Below are 22,720 nucleotides of genomic sequence, written 5' to 3'. Positions count from 1 at the left end.
CAATCTTTTTCACAGAGCAGCTTCACTCTAGAGTGGAAGATTCACATTGCACCACAGGGAAACAATGAAGGATTTCCTTTCTATTTTACTGTACAGTATTCTTGGCAATTGCTCCTACTTCAGACACAATCCCTGTTTTTCACAAGACACTAGCCATCTTCCATTCCATCTCTCTGAGCAGCTCTCCTGTTTCAGTGGAATCTGAATATGTCTCCCCAGGCATCCTCCTCCATAGCTTTCCTTTGTTGACAAGTTCACTGTCAGTTGCCCTTATATACACAATCCACCTGATTTTTGGAGGTGCTGAGCTCCTATTGACATCAGTTGGAGCTATGGGTGCTCAGCACCTCTGAAAATCAGACGTTATTTAGGTGGCTGAATTTAGGCACTCAGGTTTGAAAATTGCAGCCCACATTTTCAGAATATGCAAGAACATTGCAGCTGGGAGAGAATTGTAACCTCTCTGTATATGATTTTAAAAGACCAATACTGTTAATGCAATTAACCCTTGTGACTGGAGAGAGTCTCAGAGACATGCTCCAAAACAGCGGCATTATTCCTTAATGTCATTTAACATGCTGAAAACTCACTATGGTAAATTTCTCCCTTATCCTGACATGTGCAGGTATCCACTTCCCTAGCAGGGTAATGGAATTCCAAACATTCTGTCTTGGAATTGCTGTTCACCATTGCCATGTGCCCCCACACCTGGCAGACAAGTCCATGCACTTGGAAATAAATAAATTGTGAAGTACAGCAGGGTAATAGGAGGAACGGGGAGGCTGAGAGCAGTGGCAATAGCCCTTGGGCAACAGTACAAGCTGAATATCACACTGGCAGGGGTTCTCAAACTTTTTTTTCCTCTTGACCCCCTTTGAAAATATTTCAGGCTGTGACGACCCCCCCAAAAAAGTGACGACCCCTCCCATGCCACCCTCACTTCTGCGCTGCTGCTGCTGGGGGCGGTACTGCCTTCAGAGCACCCGGCCAGCAGCTGTTGCTCTCCAACCACACAGCTCTGAAGGCCTCTGGCTGTCAGCCATGCACGGGGCTGACAGCTCGTGACCCCCCCCACCCCCCATAATAACCTCGCTGCCCCTTGAAGGGTCCCAACCCCCAGTTTGAGAACCCCTGAAGTACTATTAATATGAGAGATGTCCAGGAATACGAAAAGCATTACAATTATAGGGTTTAGGTGCCTAGAGTAACGACAAAAGAACAGGTGAGGTGTCCCCGTTATTCTGTATTTTAGTCTCACTGTAGTTCTCAAAGATTATATGTGAATGATAGTTATGATAACGTATGTTGATGTGAGAATGTGGTATGCCAGTCGAGGGTTCAGTTTTCAAATGTGGTCGTGTAAACAGGACATCCCAAGCCCACACTGGTCTGTTAAAATTGGTAGGCCCATAAATCTACCATTTACACACATTGTGCCAACGTGAGCAACCCCGTATTTAAGATATGGGCATCCTACAGGAGCAGCACTAAAATGAGACTCCCAATCATTACCCATTAGAAAAAAAATGATTAACTCAGGGAGTTTGTTCTCATACTTAAACGGACACCGGCAATTTAAAAAAACATATTCTGTATGATTTTTTTAATGTACTTTTGTTACTAGTGACACCTATGATTATTGCAACATTAAGAGACTTAGAAGGAGAGAGATTGTTCTCTGTTTTTCATGGTGCATTTGATAGCACTTTGTACGTACTTAGTTTCATAGTTTTCTTTGTATAATCCATTAGGTAGGAAAATGTGATTGTAAAGCCATAAAAATTGGCAGAGGGAGAAGTCAAGTAGGTGTAAGATCGGAAATGACTTTTAACTCCTTTTTTTAAATGCTGTGACTAAATTTCAAGTTGTTTGTATCCCTCTAGTTTCAGTTACAGTGCCTGGCTGTGCATGTATTGAAGAGAGAATAGATCCCTGAATTTTCACAGCAGTAATGTTTAGGTTTGCATTGCCAGTAAAAATGTTAAAAAATGGTAAGAATTAGTTGAACTATTATGATTTTTTTGTATAGAATTTTGTCATCCTCTATAACAATGTAACAATATTTCATGGCTGAAATATGAATGTTGCATAATTTGTGTGTGTTTGTGTCTTGGTTGATGTAATTACAGAAATGTGGGGAATACTTTTTCGAGGCCTTTGAATGCAAAAGCAGAAGAGCAGGAAGACACGGGGACACACACCATTCAGGGTTATTTTCCTTGCAAAGGAAAACGATGATTATGAGATGAGCACTAAAGTCTCAAGTTTTCAGAGGTTTGCATAACAAACAAGAGACACATTGTGGGTTGCTTCTTGACTTTGAAGGCTTGCCACTGTCAACTGAAATAAAATGGCAAAGTTTAAAGCCTTAACCAAGTTCACAAGGAAAACATTTGGACTAAAAGTTTTGGAAAGTTTTCTCTCTTTGAAGTAGTTTGTCATGCGTTACCAATGTGAACTTTATTGACCCTGAAACTTTTCTTTGAATCAAATAGCAACGAGTGATACTTTAGTAAAATCTTAAATCAACAACCATCTCTTGGTGGCTCCAGCTCCAGAGCAAATGCAGGCAAAGCAGGGAATCTACAGAGGAGACCTTTATTATTCGTAAATGAAGCCTGCCCAAACCTGCCCAAAATAGCATTCAAAGACCCTTTTAAGGTCATGGATCCTGAACAAAGCCAGAAGAGCACAAAAAAGGCCGAGCAAAGTCCCCGAAAGAGGCTTACCAAAGGAGAGGCTTTCCAATCCAGTATTTCCTCTGCATCTACGTATCAGGGCAGCTCTGCTTCTTTGCAAGCTACCCCTCTTCGTGATATTGTGTCGCAGCAGCACTTTTCTGGCTCCCTGCCGATTCCAAGAGAGGAATCTCAGGAGAAAACCGGACATCAGAAGCAACCCAAGCATTCCTCATTTGAGCACTCGCCCCACGTTTCACAACTTCAGCAGCATCCACTGTCACCAGCATTTATGTCTCCTGGAAAACCAGAGCATGTCCTTGAAGGGCCCACATGGCAGCTAGTAGATCCAGTAAGACCAGGTCCTTCTGTCTCTTTTTCATCATCTGGGCTTCATTCTCATCACAGCCAGCTCATACCTTCCCATTCAACAATCCTTCCTGAAGAGGACATGCCGTCCGTTCAAAAAGTCTATGTCCCTCGATCTTCCCAAGTTTCCTTAAAGCAAGCTGAGGAAGTGCACAAGAAGGAAAAGAAACCGCAGAAGCCAGGCAAATACATTTGTCAGTACTGCAGTAGGCCTTGTGCAAAGCCAAGTGTACTCCAGAAACATATCAGATCACACACAGGTGAGCGGCCGTACCCTTGCATTCCATGTGGCTTTTCTTTTAAGACTAAAAGCAATTTGTATAAACATAGGAAGTCTCATGCTCATAGAATAAAAGCTGGGCTGGCATCAGGAATTGGAGCAGAGATGTATCCTTCCAGTTTGGAAATGGAAAGGATTGGTGGGGAGGAATTTGAAGAACCTACTGAAGGAGAAAGCACAGATTCAGAAGAGGAGACGGTTGTAATGTCAGGTCATTCTGTAGAACTATCACCCAGGCAAAAGCACACCCTGTTATCTGGTAGTTTGCATAGTATAGGAAGCCAAGGTTCCAGCCACGACCGGTGTTCATTATCCCATTCCAGTATGTCTCAGTCTCTTGAGGACAGCACGCAGTTTGTGGAGCCCTCAGCTGACCGTGCGTTGAGCCATAAATCAGAAGATACCCATACTATAAAACAGAAGCTTGCACTCCGATTAAGTGAAAGGAAGAAGGTGATAGATGAGCAGGCATTCCTTAGTCCTGGTAGTAAAGGCAGTACGGAGTCAGGCTACTTCTCACGATCAGAAAGTGCAGAACAGCAGATCAGCCCACCAAATACAAATGCAAAATCTTATGCAGAAATTATTTTTGGGAAATGTGGGAGAATTGGGCAAAGGACAGCAATGTTAGCTGCGACCACAACCCAGGGGTTTCCGCACGTGTCTACTGAAGATAAACCTAGCATGGTACCATTGTCTGTGCCTAGAACACAGGTTATAGAACACATCACGAAGCTAATCACAATTAATGAAGCTGTTGTAGATACCAGTGAAATAGATAGCGTAAAGCCTAGAAGAAGTTCTTTATCTAGACGTAGCAGCATTGAATCTCCAAAGTCTGGTGCATACAGAGAACCATTTCAGTTTGATATCAAGTCTGGTTCCAGTAGCCAGTTGGATTCATCAAAATCATTGACATCCCATGGTGAAAAAATGAAGCCTGAACAATCATTGTTATCACTTCAACAATCCCACGGTGCCACAGAGACAGTGCCTCTCCTAAGAAGCCACTCAATGCCTTCTGCTACATGCACTATCAGCTCCCCTCAGACCTTTAGAGGTAGTTATTCATTTGATGACCACATCATGGAATCTGATGTCTTAAGCCGCAGTCAAGTGTTTTCTTCACATCCTCGAATGCTAAAACGACAACCAGCTATTGAGCTACCTTTGGGAGTGGAATATGGTTCAGAGGAGGTTAGTTCAGTAAGCAAAGAAACAGTTTCCAAACCTGCTGAAGAACAAGAAATCAAGGAAAGTGATCTGACCAGAAAGGCACGGAAGGGTCTGAAAGTTAAAGGGTTCCTCTACGAGTGTAATATATGTGGTGCTCGGTACAAGAAAAGGGATAATTATGAAGCACATAAGAAATATTACTGTTCAGAGCTTCAGATCTCAAAGCCTCATTCTTCCAGTTCCCATACCTCTTCAGAAGCTGAGAAAAGTCTTGTGGATCCTGATGCATGGCCACAGATGATGCATTACAAGTTAGGGACCAGCTTAGAGCTTACTCCACTCAGAAAAAGACGAAAAGAAAAGAGTCTTGGTGACGATGAGGACCCTCCAGCTTTTGAGTTGCCTGAAACTCCCTCATCCAGCATGAGGCCAGTAAGTCAGTTTGCTAATCCAGCATCATCGAATGTTGCTTTGAACTTACCCCGTGAGTCCATTAAGTCACCAGCTGATACAATGAAAGCCATGCCACTCTCCAATGTCAGTGCCGGCTTTCACCCCAGAACTACAAAGCCAGCTTCTAGTACAGAAAGCAAAGAGAGAAGGAAAACGTCCAAAGAGATCTCTGTCATCCAGCATACGAGTTCCTTCGAGAAGTCTGACTCTATAGAACAGCTGAGTGGCTTGGAAACAGAAGAAAAACCTTTATCACAGTACTCATCTCAGCCAGCAACGCAGCACAGTAGGCCATCTCATTCCCTGCAGCCAAAATTGGTACGCCAACCCAACATCCAGGTCCCTGAGATCCTTGTCACTGAAGAGCCTGATAGACCCGAAACAGAGCCTGAGCCACCTCCTAAAGAGCCGGAAAAAACAGAGGAATTTCAGTGGCCACAGAGAAGCCAAACCCTTTCCCAGCTTCCGGCCGAGAAACTCCCACCAAAAAAGAAAAGGCTACGGCTGGCAGAAATGGCTCAATCTTCTGGAGAATCCAGTTTTGAGTCCATCTCCCTGACGAGAAGTCCAAGTCAGGAAAGTAGCATATCCCATGGCTCCAGCCATTCCATTTCATTTGATCGTGAAGAATACAGTAAATCAGAGGCTGTCAGCCAGCCCTCTGAATCCCATACTAACCCTCTTTGCATTGGCTCACATATGTTAACGGTACCGAGCCACCACCATCATTCAAGGGAAATGCGAAGATCTGCTTCCGAGCAGACACCTAATGTGTCTCATTCTTCTCAGATGTCAGAACCCCGCAGTAAATCATTTGACTATGGGAGCTTGTCATCCTCTTCTGCCTCAACACCTGGCCCTTCAGTTTCCTTGGCTCCACAGGAGAGGAGGAAGTGCTTTCTGGTTAGGCAAGCGTCTCTCACCAGGCATCCAGAGCATGAGGCAGACTCAGCCCCAAAAGGAAGGCAAGAGGCAGAAGAACCATTGCCTTCTTCCAGTAAATCGCCTGCCACAAGTTTGACCCATCAGCCTACATCTTCGTCATCCTCATCCTCACATGGCGATAAAAGTCAGCCAAAAGACAGCCCTCAGCCTGTGTACAGCCAGCCATACACTGAGGCTCTGCAGGTGTTTCATCATCCAGTGCCACAACTAGCACTGCATGAAAAACATCGTATGTCTCCACAAGTATCTCTCTTTCCATTCCAGCACCTTCTGCCACAGCCGGGACAGTCTGCAGAGCTCTTCTCCACTCATGCTATGTCTGACATCCTCTCTGCTCCATTTCCTATGCCACAGATTCCTCCCTCTATATTTCAGACACCACCACTTCCTCTCCAGCAAGCTCTTCTCCACCCAGGCCAGCTTCACGTTGTCCCTCCATTAATGTCACACCCAGCAGAAGTACCATTCAGGCAGCACCCTTCATTCCTACCTGTCCATTACCCAGGCTCCTCACCACTCCCTTCTGCATTTTTTCTGCCTCTACAATCTCCATTTGCTCTCCAGTTGCCAGGTGAGGTTGGTGGCCATTTACCGCAGATCAAATCCAGTGTATCTCCACCAGCAGGGGCCTCTAGCCTTCCTCCATGCACAGAATACAGCTCCAATAGCAGGTTACATTCTTTGACCCGCACAACCAGCCCTTCAGTCTCAGCCTGCACATCTCAGCTGGTGGTTCCTACATGTGCAGATCCTGTGGTATCACTTGTGGTCCCCGTTCGCATTCAGACTAACATGCCAAACTATGGGAATGCAATGTATACTACTCTTTCTCAAATCCTGGTCACTCAGTCCCAATGTAGTCCATCTTCTATTGTCCTTCCAAAATTTGATGATTGCCAACCTAAGGGTGCCCTGGTCTACAGCTCTGATGTTCATGGAATAGGCTTCGATTTAGCACAGATGATCACAGAGGATCAAAGAAGCATCTTCCAGACTCCATATCTGAGAGTGCCATTACCATTACCAGAACGGAAAGGTTATATGCCATTCACGTCCCCATCAGAAAGTGTCCTGGGACTGGAAGGGGGCTCATCAACAGTTGGTGGAAGCAAGCGGATGCTCTCTCCAGCTGGTAGCTTGGAGCTGACGATGGAAACACAGCAGCAGAAAAGAGTGAAAGAGGAGGAAGTCTCTGAAGTGGAAGAAAAGTTGGAAGTGGTGAAGCCACCCAGTGCAATAGAGGAAGGGAAAAAGCAGGATAAATCTCACTTTCTGGCAGAGAGCCAAGGCCGGGTTGAGGTTAAAACTCCACCTACTTTGTCCTCTGAGCTGTCTGAGCCAAAGGAAATACCAACTACCATGCCACCAACCTTGCCACATTCAGGTGCTTTGAGCTTTGAGGCACTGGAGGAATACACCCAACAATCTGGCAAGCAGTTCCGAAGCAAGACACCTTTGCAGACGATAAAGAAGGAAGATTCCAAAGAGCCGGCGGAACACCCCCTACCAAACCCTCCAAGCCCCGCGCATCATTCCGATGTCACTCAAAGTGCAATGAAGTGTCGAGAAAGTTCTGATCTGAAGAAGGTACTTCACTTCCCCAGTCTCCACACAACTACGAATGTCACTTGGTGCTATTTGAACTACATAAAGCCAAATCATACCCAGCAAGTCGACCGAAGGTCCTCAGTGTATGCCAGCTGGTGCATTAGTTTGTATAATCCTAACCTCCCAGGTATATCCACTAAAACAGCCCTCTCACTTCTGAGATCCAAGCAGAAGGTGAGCAAAGAAATCTATACCATGGCTACAGCTCCACGTCCAGAGACAGGCAGGCTTGTGCCCTCCAGCTCCAGGAAGCCAAAAATGACCGAGGTAAGAACATTTTTTGCTTTCCTCCTATCCAGGTGTGTGTGGGCGATGAGGGGGAAGGGGGAGCAGAAATGGAGGGAGAGGAGGTGGTGGTGTTAATTATGTAGGGGCTACTTTGTGCATCCCTTTCTCACGCTGATGAGCGCTTACCCTCAGTGGGACTGCTGGAGTGAGCAAGAACCCAAAACACGGTATTGGCCAAAAGACATTGGCAAATCTGCTCTATGGCAGGACATTATATTTCCATAGTTCAGTTTCTGCTTGTTTAGTAATCAGCAGAGCAGTACACGATTGCCTCCTTACTCTGAACTACCAGTACTGAGCACAAAAGATTACACTTACATTTGCCTTTGTGGTTTGATATTTGAAATTGCTATTTTGGGGGGGGGACCCTATAAAAGGTCTCATAATTTTGTATATTTTGTGCGATGTTAATAAAAACCAACTGGTCTCTTAGTAGGGATATTTTAGGTAATGGGATTCCTGCTGTCTGTCTACCTTCCTATCCCACAGTCATCACCATGGTATCTGAACACTTAAAAGTATTCAAGGCCAGATTCACAAAGGTGTTTAGGAACTGAAAGATGCAGATAGGCATCTCATAGGCTTTACTAAAGCTCTTAAACAGCTTGGGTACTTAACTCCCATTGAAGACCAATGGGAGTTAGGCACTTAACTCACTTTGGTGCTCATATCCCCCTAGGTGCCTATCTGCATCTTCAGGGGCCTCAATATGTTTGTAAACCTGACCCTACACCCTGAAAAAGGTTATAAGAAGCAAGACAAACCTGTTTTATATTCTTAACCAACCATGCCACAGTTGTGCATTGATTGGGATGCCACATGGGTCTAAGGGTCTGGGAGAAGCTATTGGTTGCCATATGGTGCTTTCCCCTTGCTTTTGGTGGTGGGGAGCGGGTAGGGAGGGTTCAAGAGCAGAACATATACCATTTTCAGTTAACACTGAACCATACAAATCCCTTCAATCCAGGTCATGATTATGCAGATTAGCAAACAGAATTGCTCTGCAGTTTTTGCAGTTTGATACTCATTTCAGCAAAATTTGTGTTGCCGGATTGTTCATTTTATTTCTGAATCACAAAACGAACCCTGAAGATTGTCTTTATCATAATGTCAGCTGCAACTGCTGCTTATAAATATGTGTTAAAATACACACCAGAGTTACCATAATTCTCTGCGGCACTTCCATCAATCTTCTGCAGAAATCCCCAAGACAGGATTTCAAGGAACCAGGAAACAAATAATATGTGTGTTATAACAACAATAGCTAATACTTTACACTTATGCTGCATCCATCCCAAAGGGTCTCAAAGTGTTTTACCATCTATGGGCCTCATTCTGAGAACTGCTGGGCCACCTGCCTTCCCATTGACTTTGACATGAGCTGGGGATGCTCACATGTACGCAGAGTAGTGCTTTTAGGATGTACTGAGGAGGATGACCTAAACATCAGGTTTAAAATATCTAGTGTCCCTGGAATTACAGGTTAAAATCTCGATAGGGAGGACACAGGTCTCAATCCTCAAGGCAGAGATATTTCATTACATACAGTTTTCCCCAAAGGGATTAAAGATCTTTTTGCCAAAACCTTATAAACGAAGCCCTGGTGGATATTAAACAGGTCGTGATGCATTTTGCAAGTGTAGGAGGTTTGCCCTGGTGCATCTACAAAATTCATCTCCCTGCACTGTTGTGCTCTCTCATATACCTGTCTCCCACTCCAAGACAGCCACCATTTACTGGTAGTATATGTAAATAGTTGTAAAATGTGTCATGATGAAAGGTGCTGTGTATGAGTAACATATTTTTAAGATTTACTGTGTTCAGCTGGGATGCACTAAATTGGGACGGCTGCTTTATTGATGTGTCTTCCAAGAAAATGGTTTACCCTAGTTTATATTAATAACTGCTGCTTAAATGGGTTAGTATTAGCACAAATCATGTTTAATTCAGTGGAGGAAAACTGACCTACTGCCAAGTAGATAAGTGATTTTTAATCAGATGTTCAGTAGTAGTGAAATTCTGAAGTCCAGTCATTTAAAATATGCTACTGAGAAAGATTACAAGGGACAGTTTCCTGGCTACCCGGGAAGCTGTGGTCAACAGTAGCTGGGTTCCAGTGGCCTCAATCAAAGTGCTGAACATTCAAGCTTCAGTCTGTACCTTTGTAATTATTTTCCTTAAAAATACTTTTTATATAACTATAAATGGTCAATTATTACAATAGAAAAGTTAATATAAATCAAAGTCTTTAATACAATAGGCACATACAGTCAGTTACCAATAAGTTGTCATACATTGCATACAGTCTTCAGACTTGGCTTGTTTTTCAATCTCAGTGAGATTTACCAGGCAGATGAAGTTTGAAGCAAGAGTAGGCTGCACTGCATATAGCTGCAGGGCTAACTAAACTGCTTAGTGAACATGCACACTTTACCAATGATATGAAACTGTATATAATATAATAGCAACTGTATAATTTATTTTACATCTGTCTAGGGTCTTCCAACTGTCCATTTATGTCTTGCCCTTTCAAAAACATTAGTAAATTAAGTCTAACACTATATCTGTGATGGCATATAGTATTACTGATCTTTTACAGATAGTGAAACTGAGACATAGAAAAAGTTAAGGTGAAAACTTGCCAAAAAGTTGAATTAACTTTGGATGTTTAAATCATGATATCTAAGGTTTGATTTTCAAAGGTGCTGAGCGCCTGTGCTCCCACTGACTTCATTTGGAGTTGTAGGTTCTCAGCACCCTCAGTGTCCATCTACACAGCAAAAAAATCCTCACATCAGAGAGACTCAGGACCTGGGTCAACTGACTTGGACTCATGGGGCTCACGCTGTGGGGCTAAAAATAGTAATGTAGCTATTCAGACTTGGGCTGGATCCTGGGCTTTGAGACTCTCTGGTTTCAGAGCCCAGGCTCTGGCCCAAGCGCAAACATCTACATTGCTATTTTTAGCCCCGCAGCACAGGCCCCGTGAGCCTGAGTCAGTTGAGTACCTCAATCTGGGCTCCCAAAATTAGTGGAGAATTTTGAAAAATTTGGCCTAAGTGATTTGCCAAGTGTCACGTCACTACTCTGTGGTAGATCTTCCTTCCTCTTGCTAGTAATCAGATTGTCGTTTGCAATAATAACATACAGTAGTGAAACTTCTTTTGCTAACCCTGTTCTCGCAACTACTTCTCGCAACTGAAGTAAACTATGGATCACTTGATGATGAGCTGTTCTGTTCATTCCCTTTGAAGCACCTGGCATTGGCCACTGTCGGAAGACAGGACACTAGGCTAGATGGACCGTTGGTCTAACCCAGTATGGCCCTTCTTAAGTTCTTATCTGATACACAGTTTAATGATATGGATGATACATTGACAGCAGCCGCCAAATGAAGTCATCCTGTACTGCTGTGTACACAGAGCAAATGTAATTTAGGTGGAACCCAACTTGCCTTCCGTTTTCAAACCTTTGTGGATGATGTGAAAGAAAATGTTTTATTAGATCATAGCTTTGCAATGCCACCAAATGTAATGTCATGCAGAGCTCCTCGAAGTAGCATAATGAGGTCCAGATGCAGAGTCTTTCTCTCCTTAAAACAGATTGAGTCGCACAGTTCAGAACTAACATTTAAATCTGCATGGTGTAAACATAATGATTTACAGAGTAGATTTACATGCTAAATGGCAGGTCTGTTGACTGTCCTTTGTGCTTGGATCTGAGACAAAGGGCCTCATGCTTAGCAGTGGGTAGAAGAGAAAACTTCACTTTTAGGACTTCTGGGGGGTTGGAGGGAGAAACAGTGTTTGTTGGCGTGATATTTGTGGTTGTGGGTGTGCTGAGTCGTTGGCTAGCTTTGTTCTTTGCAAAGGGAAGTCACCCAAGAGTGTTCAGTTACCATTGGTTCATAGAAAGTTTAGAGGGCTAAAATCCAGATTTCTGAAGAATGCTACCAAAGTTGAGGCCAAACTCCTTCATTATACAAATATTTCCTTTCTTCTAATTCATATACTGTATGGATATATCAGAGAACGTGTATGGATATATTGGAGATAATATTATCTAACCGCTGGAGCAATGCACTGGGAACTGGTCTCCTGGTTTCTATTCCCAACTCTGCCCCTGACTCACTGAGCGGCCCTGAACAAGACACTTCACTTGTCGATGTCTCAGTTTCCCAGTTTGTAAAATGAAGATAAATATATGGACCCACCTTACAAGAGGGATGCAATTCTTAAATATTTGTTAATGATTAATGTTTTTATAATAAAATACATAAATTGCTGTTAATTTACCTGCTGCTTTAACACATTCCCTGCTCTTCAAAGTTCATTCTAAATAAGACATATCAAATAGATGACAATATCCAGAATTTGAGAGCATATTTGAAAATGCAAGTCCCAGTTATTAGGTACTATCATTATAGTCAGCAGCACATGTGGTAGGTTGCCTTCTCTATCTTTGGGAACCCAGTGTCTATGGTCTGTGTGTGTGTTAGAGCTATTTAAAGTGTAATAAATGATTGTTTTGCTCTTTTGGGGAGGTAGGTTCATTTGCCTTCACTCCTTTCCAATGAAGGTCGAAAAGATTTAACTAGAGCTGAAAAGGAAGAGGATAAAAGAGGCAAATCAGAAGAAGAGGCTCCCATATCCAAAAGAGGAGAGCCGGCCAGGATCAAAATCTTTGAAGGAGGGTAAGTATCTCATTTTGTTTTCAGACTTTTATTACAGCCTGTTGCATAAGAACTATCAGTAAAAACAAAGTCAAGTCAGTAAAGGTATCCGATGGATATCAGCAGGGGATGGCCAGCTATAGATCAATATGAGCAGTTTTACTTTTCTACAGCCACCTTCAGCTAAACTGACTCTTGAGGTTTGTATATAATGCATGCTGGATTCAGTTTCTTTCCTGAGTTGGTCTTCAAGTTAGCAAGCACTTCATTAGCACCGCAGGTGGTTTAGTTGAGACAGCTGAAGAGTGCAGATATTTCCTGCAGCTGGCTCTGTAGAGGAGATGATGGATTGTAATGGGGATGTACGCCATATTTCCTAGTTCCTTTCAGAGTCTTCAACTCAAAATCAAGTTTTTATTAGTTGTTTACCTGTATGAGGAAGGAATTGAAATGATGTGTTCTGATGCTGAGGTGTTTTTGGCTGGAATGATAGATTGCATGGCCTTAGCAAACTGGTTAATTGACCAGTTAATGTCAGTTGACTACCTATTATTTCGCCATCATCAAATATTGTCAAATATTCCAGCAAGATTGCCCTAATGTTAGGCAGCAGCGTATCTTTTGGATGGTATCATTCTTTCCTTTTTTTTGAAAACTTCATTTGACTGTGTTTTGCATTTTTCTGAGTTAAAATGACTCAGTTAAGTAACTTATTTTTTGTAAATAGGCAGAAGTATCTAAGGCTAAACCTAGTGGAGACCATAAAGTCTTCCTCCCTTTTGTTTCTGTTGTTACTATACTAATAAATTAGTGCTTTAAAATATTTGTCCATTTTTTACATTATTTGACAATATTTGACCGATCAATTGACCAGTTGTTTTTACACTGGTCAAATGCCCAGTAGTAGGATTGCAGTGTATACACTTGTTTGGGCTCCTTCCCAACTCTCTCATTTAGCAACCAAAATGGATGCAAGCTCTAAATTTGCTCTATAAACTATTCTTACTTCATGGTAATTCATCACACTCTTTTCCACTTAATATTTCTGATTATCTTTTGAAAAATAAAAATCAGTTAACAGTACATCAATGGAATACATTTAAGAATCCTACTTCCTGTGTATTTCAAAGGGGGCAAAAATACTTCAGAAACTTGTAGCAAGATAGGTCGCTCCTACAGGGAACTGGTGAGTCCTTTTGGTTTTGTCTGGTTGGAAAAGCTTTGTTGAGTCATGGGGTTGTGCTTTTCTCTCTTCTGTTACCTGGATAAGTTTGCTTTTCTTTTCAAATGTTTAATTAGCATATGACCAACATATGTAAATCAAAAGAGTAAAGAAGGGCTTTATGAAAGTCTGCCATTTGGTTCAGTCCAAGAAATCCCTCTCTTGCTTAGCTGTACCCCTCAAATTTCAAGTCATCTCAGCTTGCATACCTGTAGGCATGGAATTGAGAGATAGAGCCACACAGAGAACTATAGAAGAGCAAACAAATAACAACATCTCATCTTGAACTCTGTGGCTAGCAACCAAGTGTTTATTAACTATCACCCTACGGTATAAGCGAGTTCCCAGGAATTAGGAGGCAGGCTAGAGAATGGGAGCAAAGTCATTCATGGAAGACACTGTGCAAATACTTTTGGTTAGGCATGGTGGCATTACTTCTTTGTAGCGTATGAGTGTCACATGGACAAATGATCCTTGCATTTTATTGTCTTTAAACACATAAAGCATCTCCGTTACCCTCATATTGGTTCCTCTTGGAATAGGAATCTCAGAGGGAAACTCGATATTCTGGGAGTTAGATACCTTGCCATTATGATCAAGCAGGAGCACAATCTGATGTGGCTGAAATTCATTCTACTTCACACAAACCAGCACAGGCATTGTTCTCCTAGAGCGGCCCATTTTAAGAGAATTCTACTCTAAACAGTAGGGAAGTGAACTGCAGGTGCCCCACTCAGGGCTTAACTGAAAGACCTATGTTCCCCAAGACTGAGCGACACCTAGTCTCTTAGATCCATTTTTTAAATTATTAACGGTTTAAAACAGAAAACAAAGTAACTCTTTGTTCACACGCTCTGTGTAACATAACATCAGTGAAGGTATTACTCATCCTGAAGTAATCTTACATTTTATTTCTAAACAGCAGTAGAATTGACCCCAAAAAGCCATACTTCTGTATATAGAAGAGAAGATGACAGCTGCTTAATGGCAAGCATGATCACTGATGCAGCATATCAGAACAGGATGCTAAAATATTACCTCCAAATTACACAGTAAAGGATCCGCTCAGAGCTCTGACTGTCAGCAGAGGGAAGACGGTTCACTAGAGATACTATGGGAACACACATATCAAAGCAGCTGTAGATATGGAATGATTTAACCCCTAACACACTTTATGTTCTCGCTTGCCAAAGCGACTCTTCTCAGGACAGTTTCTACCAGGGAAGCAATCAGCCTTCAGAGGGTTTCACAGAGAGTGCAGTACTTTAGAAGTGATTTTATGAGTCAGCACCCTTCCCACTCACCCTGCTGGGATTATTTTTCAGAATTTAATTACCCTCCTTCCCCCTCAAGAAGTTATTTCATTGTGTTTTTTTCATAGGGACAAATACCCTCTTTCCCTCATTTTCCCCTTCATCTCTTTACCCCACCCTGGTCCTGTAGTATCGGCCAGACCCAACCTACCAACCAACTGCAGATGGCTGCAGATCTTTTGGGGACCTTTTAATGCTGCTTCTGGGTCAGCCAGAGAGTCACCGCAAAGCAATTCAAGAGGCTTCTCCCTCAAAGGCTCAGCTTGTGGCATTTCTCTCCCCCCAGCTCCCTCTTCCTCTCTCATTCTCACTGCTGCTATCAGCACTCGCCTCCCTCTGCTGCTTTCACTCTGCGCTTCACCTTTCACCTTTGCTACCTTTCGCCCCATGACTACCTCATTTACTGTAATGCCAATCCCAGCTCTGCCGCCTCTCCACTGCTGTCCAGCCTGCTCACTAGACTCTTATTGCAGGGCTAGTGAATGGGAGGGGGTGTGTAAGAGCTAGACTTGAAGATTCCCATCTCATCCACTAGCCAATCTTAAAGGACACGAGTGATGAAATAATCTCAAACCTTACCGTGAATCTGAGTCTACAGACCCCGTTTGACAAACCGACCTACCCCAGTGTCACACATTTTAAAATATGCAGTTGTTGTCGCTGTATTTTAAAACGTCTCTGGCAGCTCTGAGAGACTCATGGCTGGTTTCGTTGTGTTTTACCCTCAGGGGACTTTTTAAACAGAGATGGTCCCAAACTGGAGTTCAAATCAAAATGCTCTTGAACTACAGAGAAGTTAACATTGAGAAGCCAATCTTTGTTGATTCTGAACATTGCCCTCATGGTTCCATTCATGACTGTAGTCAAAATCCAGAGTGAAGGGACAGCAGTGGTCCCCTCTGGATCACGTCAGCATGGTGGTGACCAAAATGTGGCCTGTGTAACGTGTTTTGGGTCTCAGGCCCGTTCCCTAATAAGCAGTTCTTCGTATCACCACAAGGACATTAACTGGGCCCAGTTTGGCCGTCTCAGCAGAAAAGGTAAGAACTAAGTGAGCCACAGAGCTGGGTTATGGTGGTGATTTTCAAATGAACCTAAAGGAGCAAGGCAACTCCCACTGAATTTCGTTGGCATCTAACTCCCTTAGGCTTCTTTGAAATCCCAGCCTGCGCTTTGAACCATGGTCCTTCCATGTCAGGGTTCAGGTCTGTTTGGGAGTCTGAGAGAAACATACCTGGTTCTGCCTGTACTTTACCTGGAGTTGAACAGAGGATTCATCCCCAGAGCTGTCACCAGAACTTTCAAACCAGAACTAATTCCACTTCAGGGAACAACCCTCACTATCTTAACCCATTTGGCCGGTAGTTTCAGCAACTGGATTTCACTCTAAACTCTGAAAATTCTTAAGAATTTATATACAGCCATTGACTCTGCACTGGCACCAAACCAACACGCAACACACACAAACCTCTCCTATGAAGAGTCTTTCTGAGCTCAGAGACTGCCATTGTGTGCGTTTAGCTCTCTTGATATGGTGTCTCTCAAGTAGCCATTGCATGAAAATCCATGCGGTAGCTGATACTCCTTGCAGCGCTAATAAAAACACCCACGTGGTGTTTCACAGAGGAATATTACAGTGATTTTGAACAGTGAAAATGATCTTTAAAGGACAAGTGGACCAATGCTAGCAGTGTCATAATTCCTCAGTGATTCTGTCATCTTCATCAATGCACTTCAGTATTGCAGAGGGGTTGTCCCCGTTTTGAAGTCTTACATCATGAAATTGTAGATTGATGCTGATTTGGTTTGAAAGTGGGGAGCTGTGATGGTAGGTGAAGCCTGGCCTGTTTACTGTGCATTAGTGTTTCCAAGATGAAATCTAATATGGTTGGGGTAGTTACAGTAAATGTATGTTCTGCTGTTTCATGGCCAACCTCCCGGTGCTTTCATAATACTGAATCAATTTGCATATTGCACTGGTTGATTGCAGCAGGGAAGATCTAAGCAGGTTAATGATGGATAGCTTTCACTTCTGCCTTTATAAGACTATCACAATTGGTATTTCATGAAGGGGAAGGTAGAGGTGTATTCTCAGTAAGCAGACACATACATAACGGCTTGACTGTTGCTGTTAATGATAAAACTTTATTTTTCTTTGTTGGAGGAGATGCTTGTTATGATACTGGGCTGAATTCTCCTCTCATTCATGCCTCTTTTAAACCAGTAAAAGTCCATTGACTCCAATTCAGTTACTCCAGATTTACACCAGCATGTTTGACCAGATTCTGGTCTCATTTACTCTGGTTTTACACCAGTGTACTTTCATTGCCCTCCGTTGAGTTGCTTCTGATTTACACTGGTGTGAGTGAAAGAAGAATCAGTCTCATCACATATTAGTTTAGCACATCTTTAGTTGTAAGGGAAATCTTGTCTGTGGTTTTTGTTTTTGTGGTTTTTTTCTTTTTTTGCGTTAGAGGCTGGTGGCTGATTTGGTGTGAGTTAGATCGGGATTCAGGCCCTTGCTTGAGAGTCACTGTTCTTCCTGTTCTAATTCCTTTATCCGGCCTCCTTAATAAAACTTTACCAATAAGCAACTGATGTTTGTAGTGTCATTAACCCTAAAGTCCTTTGAATCACGGTTATGATTTCAGTCTAAAAACACCATCCCACCCAGGGCTCCCTTGAACAGACAAAATGTCTAATTGAAAGAATTCAAAACCCACGGCCTTTTCTTTCTAGTACAGTACAAATAATCAGAGATCTAGATGGATTCAAACGTGTTGCTCCCCAGAAAGTCCCAGGGTTGAATTGCAAAATACTCTGCCTTATAGCACTGTCTTCCAGACCCCATGCTGTGAGCTTGTCGATGGGATTGTAACTGAGGTGGGTCACACATCTGCGTAACTCAACCTGCTTGGTTAGAGAATGTTTCCCTTGAGTCTAGGGGAAATGGAGAAGCCGTGGGGCTGTTTTATCAGACTTCAACATCGCTACTAATGAATGGATACATTTTGTGGAGCATGTTAGCTACCTCCAACTGCTTTTTCCCTGGTGATTTCTTGCCTTGAAGGACAACCTGGAATCTGTGGTTGGCTTCTGCTTGGTGATCTCATCCCATTTCTATGACAGGCTGGGGACCTTGCTGTTCCAAACACTGGCTGACACACTCCTAATGGAAAATCCTTAGCACAACAATGCAAGTGTTTTACTTACCCAGAGAAACCTCTTCTTTAAACAAGCAAAGTTTCACAACTGCAACTCCAAAACCTCCCCATGGAACCCAATTCACTAGGTTTCCTTTGCTGCTTAGGTGAGCTCAAGGAATTCACCAGGTTTATTTTTAAAGTTGTAATTTTTCCCAGCGACGTTGGCTTGAGCACATAATGAGCCATGCATGTATCAGCAGCTAAGGAGGACTCTAACACCGCTGACGTTAGCATAACACACAGAAATGCTATTGTGGAGCGGGAGGAATTAATATCTGCAGGAGAATGCTGCAAATTCTCATTCATTCCTCTGCAAACCTGCTCAGTCTCATACGTTACACCACTTCTCAGCACAGCTTTGTGGTGAGGTACTGTGTCTATGAGGCAGTGTTAATGTGTTTGTCATGCATACACTCTTTACAGTTACAGCCGAGGAATTCCTATGGTAATATTTTGCTTTTTAAATACTATATGAAGTGGCTTCCCTAGCTCTCACCAATATGCGGCACTACACCGGGGAATGGAGGGGTTCCTGTGAGCTGAGAGCTCAAAAGAACGTCACGGTAGCTTTCCAGTTTGGTGTTGTACAGCCAAAATGATCAGTGTCATTAATTTGGGATGCCTCCAGGTTTTGAGTGCTGGACTGCTGACTTTCAGAGGTGAAGAGCTGCACAGCTGTGGAATGGTGGAAACTCTGCATCTGTGAAAATCAGGCCCTCGGTGTTTCAAGTTGGCTCTTGAGACACTGCTGGTGCACAGATATGAATCCTGTTTCTTTTAAGGCTGTTTCTTTAAAAAGAGGTTTGTGTTGTGCTTGCTACTTAAGAAAAGAAAAAATGTTGTGGGGCAGGGTTTTTCAAAACTGACTTGACCCATGTCTCTGAAATTTGGAAATTTCTGTCTATTGAGCGTTTATCTTAAAATTTGGGGAGTGGGAGCATTTTGATCTTTGGAGCGAGAGGGGCTGAGATTTTCAAAACTGTGTAGGGGATGTCGCTGCACAGTTCCTTGGGAATGTGCATCGAAATGCCCATGGCAGATTTGAAAACCCCAGCCATTAAGTGTCAGTGTTTTTGGGGAGTTCGGGGTTTTGTTTTCATTACTAATTTTGAAAAAAATTCTCATCAGTCCAAAATGTTGGCAACTCTGCAGCAACTTAGCACAGCCTCAGCTTCTCTGTTACAAGAATCTCTCCATTCATCCCTTTTTAATAAAATGAGTCAAAGTTTGGGTATATTCTAAAGAATCATGGTGCTCAGACCCTCCCCTGTGGGTAGTGCTGGGATGGAGGGTGCACAGCTGTATGCTACATTTGGTGGTAGGAGATAAAATATCATTGGTCAGACCCATTCAGGAATGATAAGGCCTCTTCTGAGCAGCATAAATTCACATTATGCTTTACAGAATATAAGCAAGGCATGCTCTCTGCCCAAGGAGCTTCCAGTCAAGACAAGAAAAGACACAGGGCAGCGGTTCAGGAGAGGGAGAATCTGTGAGTCACTAACGCTGAGAAGAATGAAAGGACTATTGTTCAAGAGGTAGATTTGCAGGTGGGGAGAGAAGGTGCTTGGTGGATGAATTCAGGAAAACTCTTCTGGAAATAGGAGTCAGCCTGGTAGGAGGCCCGAAGCAAAGTGCAAGAGGAAAAGGAAGGTGGAAGATCAGGAAGAGAGGAGGGGTACAAAGAAATGAAAGAAGTGCTGTGACTTGTTTGAAAACCAGCTCTGCACATCTCAGTGTCTGTCTGTCTGTTGTAAACATCTGGCTGGATTTGTTAGATGAGAATTACTTTGCCTTGGAGAGGTAACTCATTTCCCTTTCCAGTGAAAGCGTGAGATAGCTCTGTCTGTAACACAGTGTTGCTTACCAGACCTGCCACTCAACAGATGCTGTCTGCATGCCAGCAGCTCTTGGCTAAGAAGTCACCTCAGGTTATTAGCTTTTAAAATAGGTTCTAATTTCTGATAGCGGTAACTTCTAGTTGCATAAGTGTCTCCCTACTCCAAGCATTCTTAATTTTCTGTCAGAGCTTGGAGCTGGAATGCAGGCTGCATTTTCCTTGCATTGATGGTATTAACAGCCATTCAGTGAGTGGATGCTATTAAACAGCTGGGAATTTACACTGATTTCAGTACACGCGCACACACACACTCACACACATGAGTGTCATTCAGGACTTGAGTGCCGTGATGCCTGACACTTCCTCCACCTTCTCCTCCCTGGCTGTGAGAGTGAATAGTATCCCCATGTGCTGATGGCTGACAGTACCAAATTAGGCTGTCCTTCAATGCCACCTGTGTTTTCACTGAGCAGTTCCTGCACAAGCTGTTCCTTGGCCTCCTGGACATGTTCTCGAGACAGTGGACTCTAGTGGTTCGAACAGACAAGTGAGAATTGGGAATCTGGGATTCTATGCTTGGGCTCTGATCACAGCACACTGTGACCTTGGGAAGTCACTTTCCCCTCTGAACTTCGATTTCCTTGTCTATAAAATGGGGATAATAATGCTTACCTGCATCAGATAGGGGTTGTGAGGCTTCATTCTTTAAGGGCTTAATGTCCTTTGATGAGGACTGTGACTGTTTTTCCCCTATTTTCTGCCCTGAATATCACTCATGCAACTTGTCAAATTGGATTCACTCTGCTGTGTACTCCTGTTTCCCCAGGAAATTAGACAAATGCAGAAGAATTTAGACTGGGTTATTGTCTGATTTTCTTTATTTTTTTTAATGCAGTAACAATGTCTTCTCTGTATGGCCAATCTGCCTGCCTGCCAGCCACATCCTCCCTGGCACAAACTCCAGAGTGCAGCTCACTGTTCATTTTCCACAAGCATGTATTGAAAAATATCATCTACTGTTTCCTGTCTGACCTGGCGAGAGAAGCTCACTTTCTCTGCAGGGATCTCTCCCCTTCTGAGCAGTGACCCTGACACAGAGTCACTTTGGCAGTCTATACTGGCTGCTTCTGGAAATTTCCTGGGGATGCACTGGCGGTGGGGCAGGAGGCTGAGTACCTTAGCTGTAGAAGAAGATAGTCTGTCTAACAAGGGTTACACTCCACTGCTCATGACGCTTTGCCCTTTGGATGCCACAGAAAAGCAATCTGGGGTATTTGCTTTGGGTTAAAACGAGGGGAAATAAAGACTGAACAGGCCCATGTGTATTGAGCTAGAGTGGGGGCCCCCAGGTCATTGTTCAGGCACTATGAACAACGGATGGATAGAGCCAGTAAGCTTGCATTGTTACCAGCTGTGCGGTTCCCAGTCAGGGAACAAATAGAGGGCTTAGTCCCCGAGGCTGTAAGTCGCCTTTCTCCAGCACTAAGTTAATTAAAAATATACAAATAAAATGTGTGCATGTGTTGTTCCAGTTACTCGACATGTGCTTTTGGTAACACCTCCTAGGTGCAATCCACACTGATAAGTCGGAGCAGGCCTGGCCCCATGTGCTCACAGCTGAAGAACAGAGAGATCGCCAAGGAGACAGAGATGAGGGAGAGTAGGACAACAGCATATGTCTGTTCTTTCTTCTCTTGTAATATACAGGTCAGCTCAGTTCACAGTAAGCAGCATGGCAGAAAGGGTCTTCACAGGAGGCCCCAAAATGGAAAGGACAGAGGCCTTGCAGAAAGCTCATACCAGGCCTAGGGGTCAGCATGAAAGAAGGCATGCAAGTGTTTGCGTGAGGAGCTGCCAACCAGGCAGTTGAGTGGGCATATTGACAGAGCATCAGGGCACAATGTGAAGTGAGGTGAGTCTGGGGAAACAGAGAGAAGCCTAATTAAATCTGAAGCAATAGAATATGTGTAGCCAGTAGAAGGCTTCAAAGAGGGGAGTGACGTGATCAAAACGACAGGGAGAGATGATGACTTTCTGCAGCCCAGTATCTCCCACATCTCTGGATGTCTGGTCTGCTCGCCTCTCTCTGCAGCTCACGGAGATGGATCAGTGGATCAGTCTCTGCCTCTGCAGCAGCAGACGGGGGTGGTTTCCTTTCCTCCTGCCCTTCCTCCTTCTAGTTTAACTTTTCTGCCCAGTTTTTTTGGCTGTGGGGAGCAGTGTTCTTCCCCCTCACCATTCCTCCTCCTCCCGGAGTTGGTTAGCCCTGCCTGAGTCTGCTGCAACATCTCCCTGCTGGCACCTCTGCGACAGGCATGGCAGAGCAGCCAAGAAGCACTGGGTCAAATCTAAGAGGTGCATTATCTGTGCAGCAGCCTTCCCAGGCTTGGCAGATGGCGAGTTGTGCCAAGCCTGCATCCAGTTTCCATCCCTAACTCCGTTAGCTCCTGGGGCTATGAGTTGGACAGGCAAGTTGGGTCCCCTACCCACCAAGGCAGACACGGCTCCTACAGAGGGAAAATGGACCAGGAACCCCAGAGCAGAGCAGGGAGGGCTTCCAAAAGGGAAGTGGATCCTGACCACCGACTCAGAGCAAGTCACAGGGGACCCCTGCAGAACAAAAGGGAGTCTTTCAGGGCCACAGGTTTCCCGCCCTGTCCCCGCCCCAAA

The 22,720-nt window shown here is 43.8% G+C and overlaps 1 protein-coding gene across 5 annotated transcripts in view; it reads left to right on the top strand.

Moving 5' to 3' along the window:
- The window catches only part of HIVEP3 (HIVEP zinc finger 3), a 362,964-nt gene that overhangs the window by 267,459 nt on the left and 72,785 nt on the right, over positions 1 to 22,720 (top strand). For all 5 annotated transcript variants that reach the window (XM_067530818.1, XM_067530819.1, XM_067530814.1 and 2 more), the window contains 2 exons: positions 2,130 to 7,776; positions 12,345 to 12,490. In XM_067530818.1, coding sequence (XP_067386919.1) covers positions 2,665 to 7,776; positions 12,345 to 12,490 — 5,258 coding nt within the window. In that variant the 5' untranslated portion in view covers positions 2,130 to 2,664. The remainder of the gene's footprint in view (positions 1 to 2,129; positions 7,777 to 12,344; positions 12,491 to 22,720) is intronic.

The sequence above is a fragment of the Emydura macquarii genome, unplaced genomic scaffold (assembly GCF_026122565.2).
Source record: "Emydura macquarii macquarii isolate MOO-44397 ecotype Brisbane River unplaced genomic scaffold, CSIRO-AGI_Emac_v2 contig_3113, whole genome shotgun sequence".
Taxonomy (NCBI): domain Eukaryota; kingdom Metazoa; phylum Chordata; order Testudines; family Chelidae; genus Emydura; species Emydura macquarii.
This window is presented reverse-complemented; position numbering and strand designations above follow the sequence as displayed.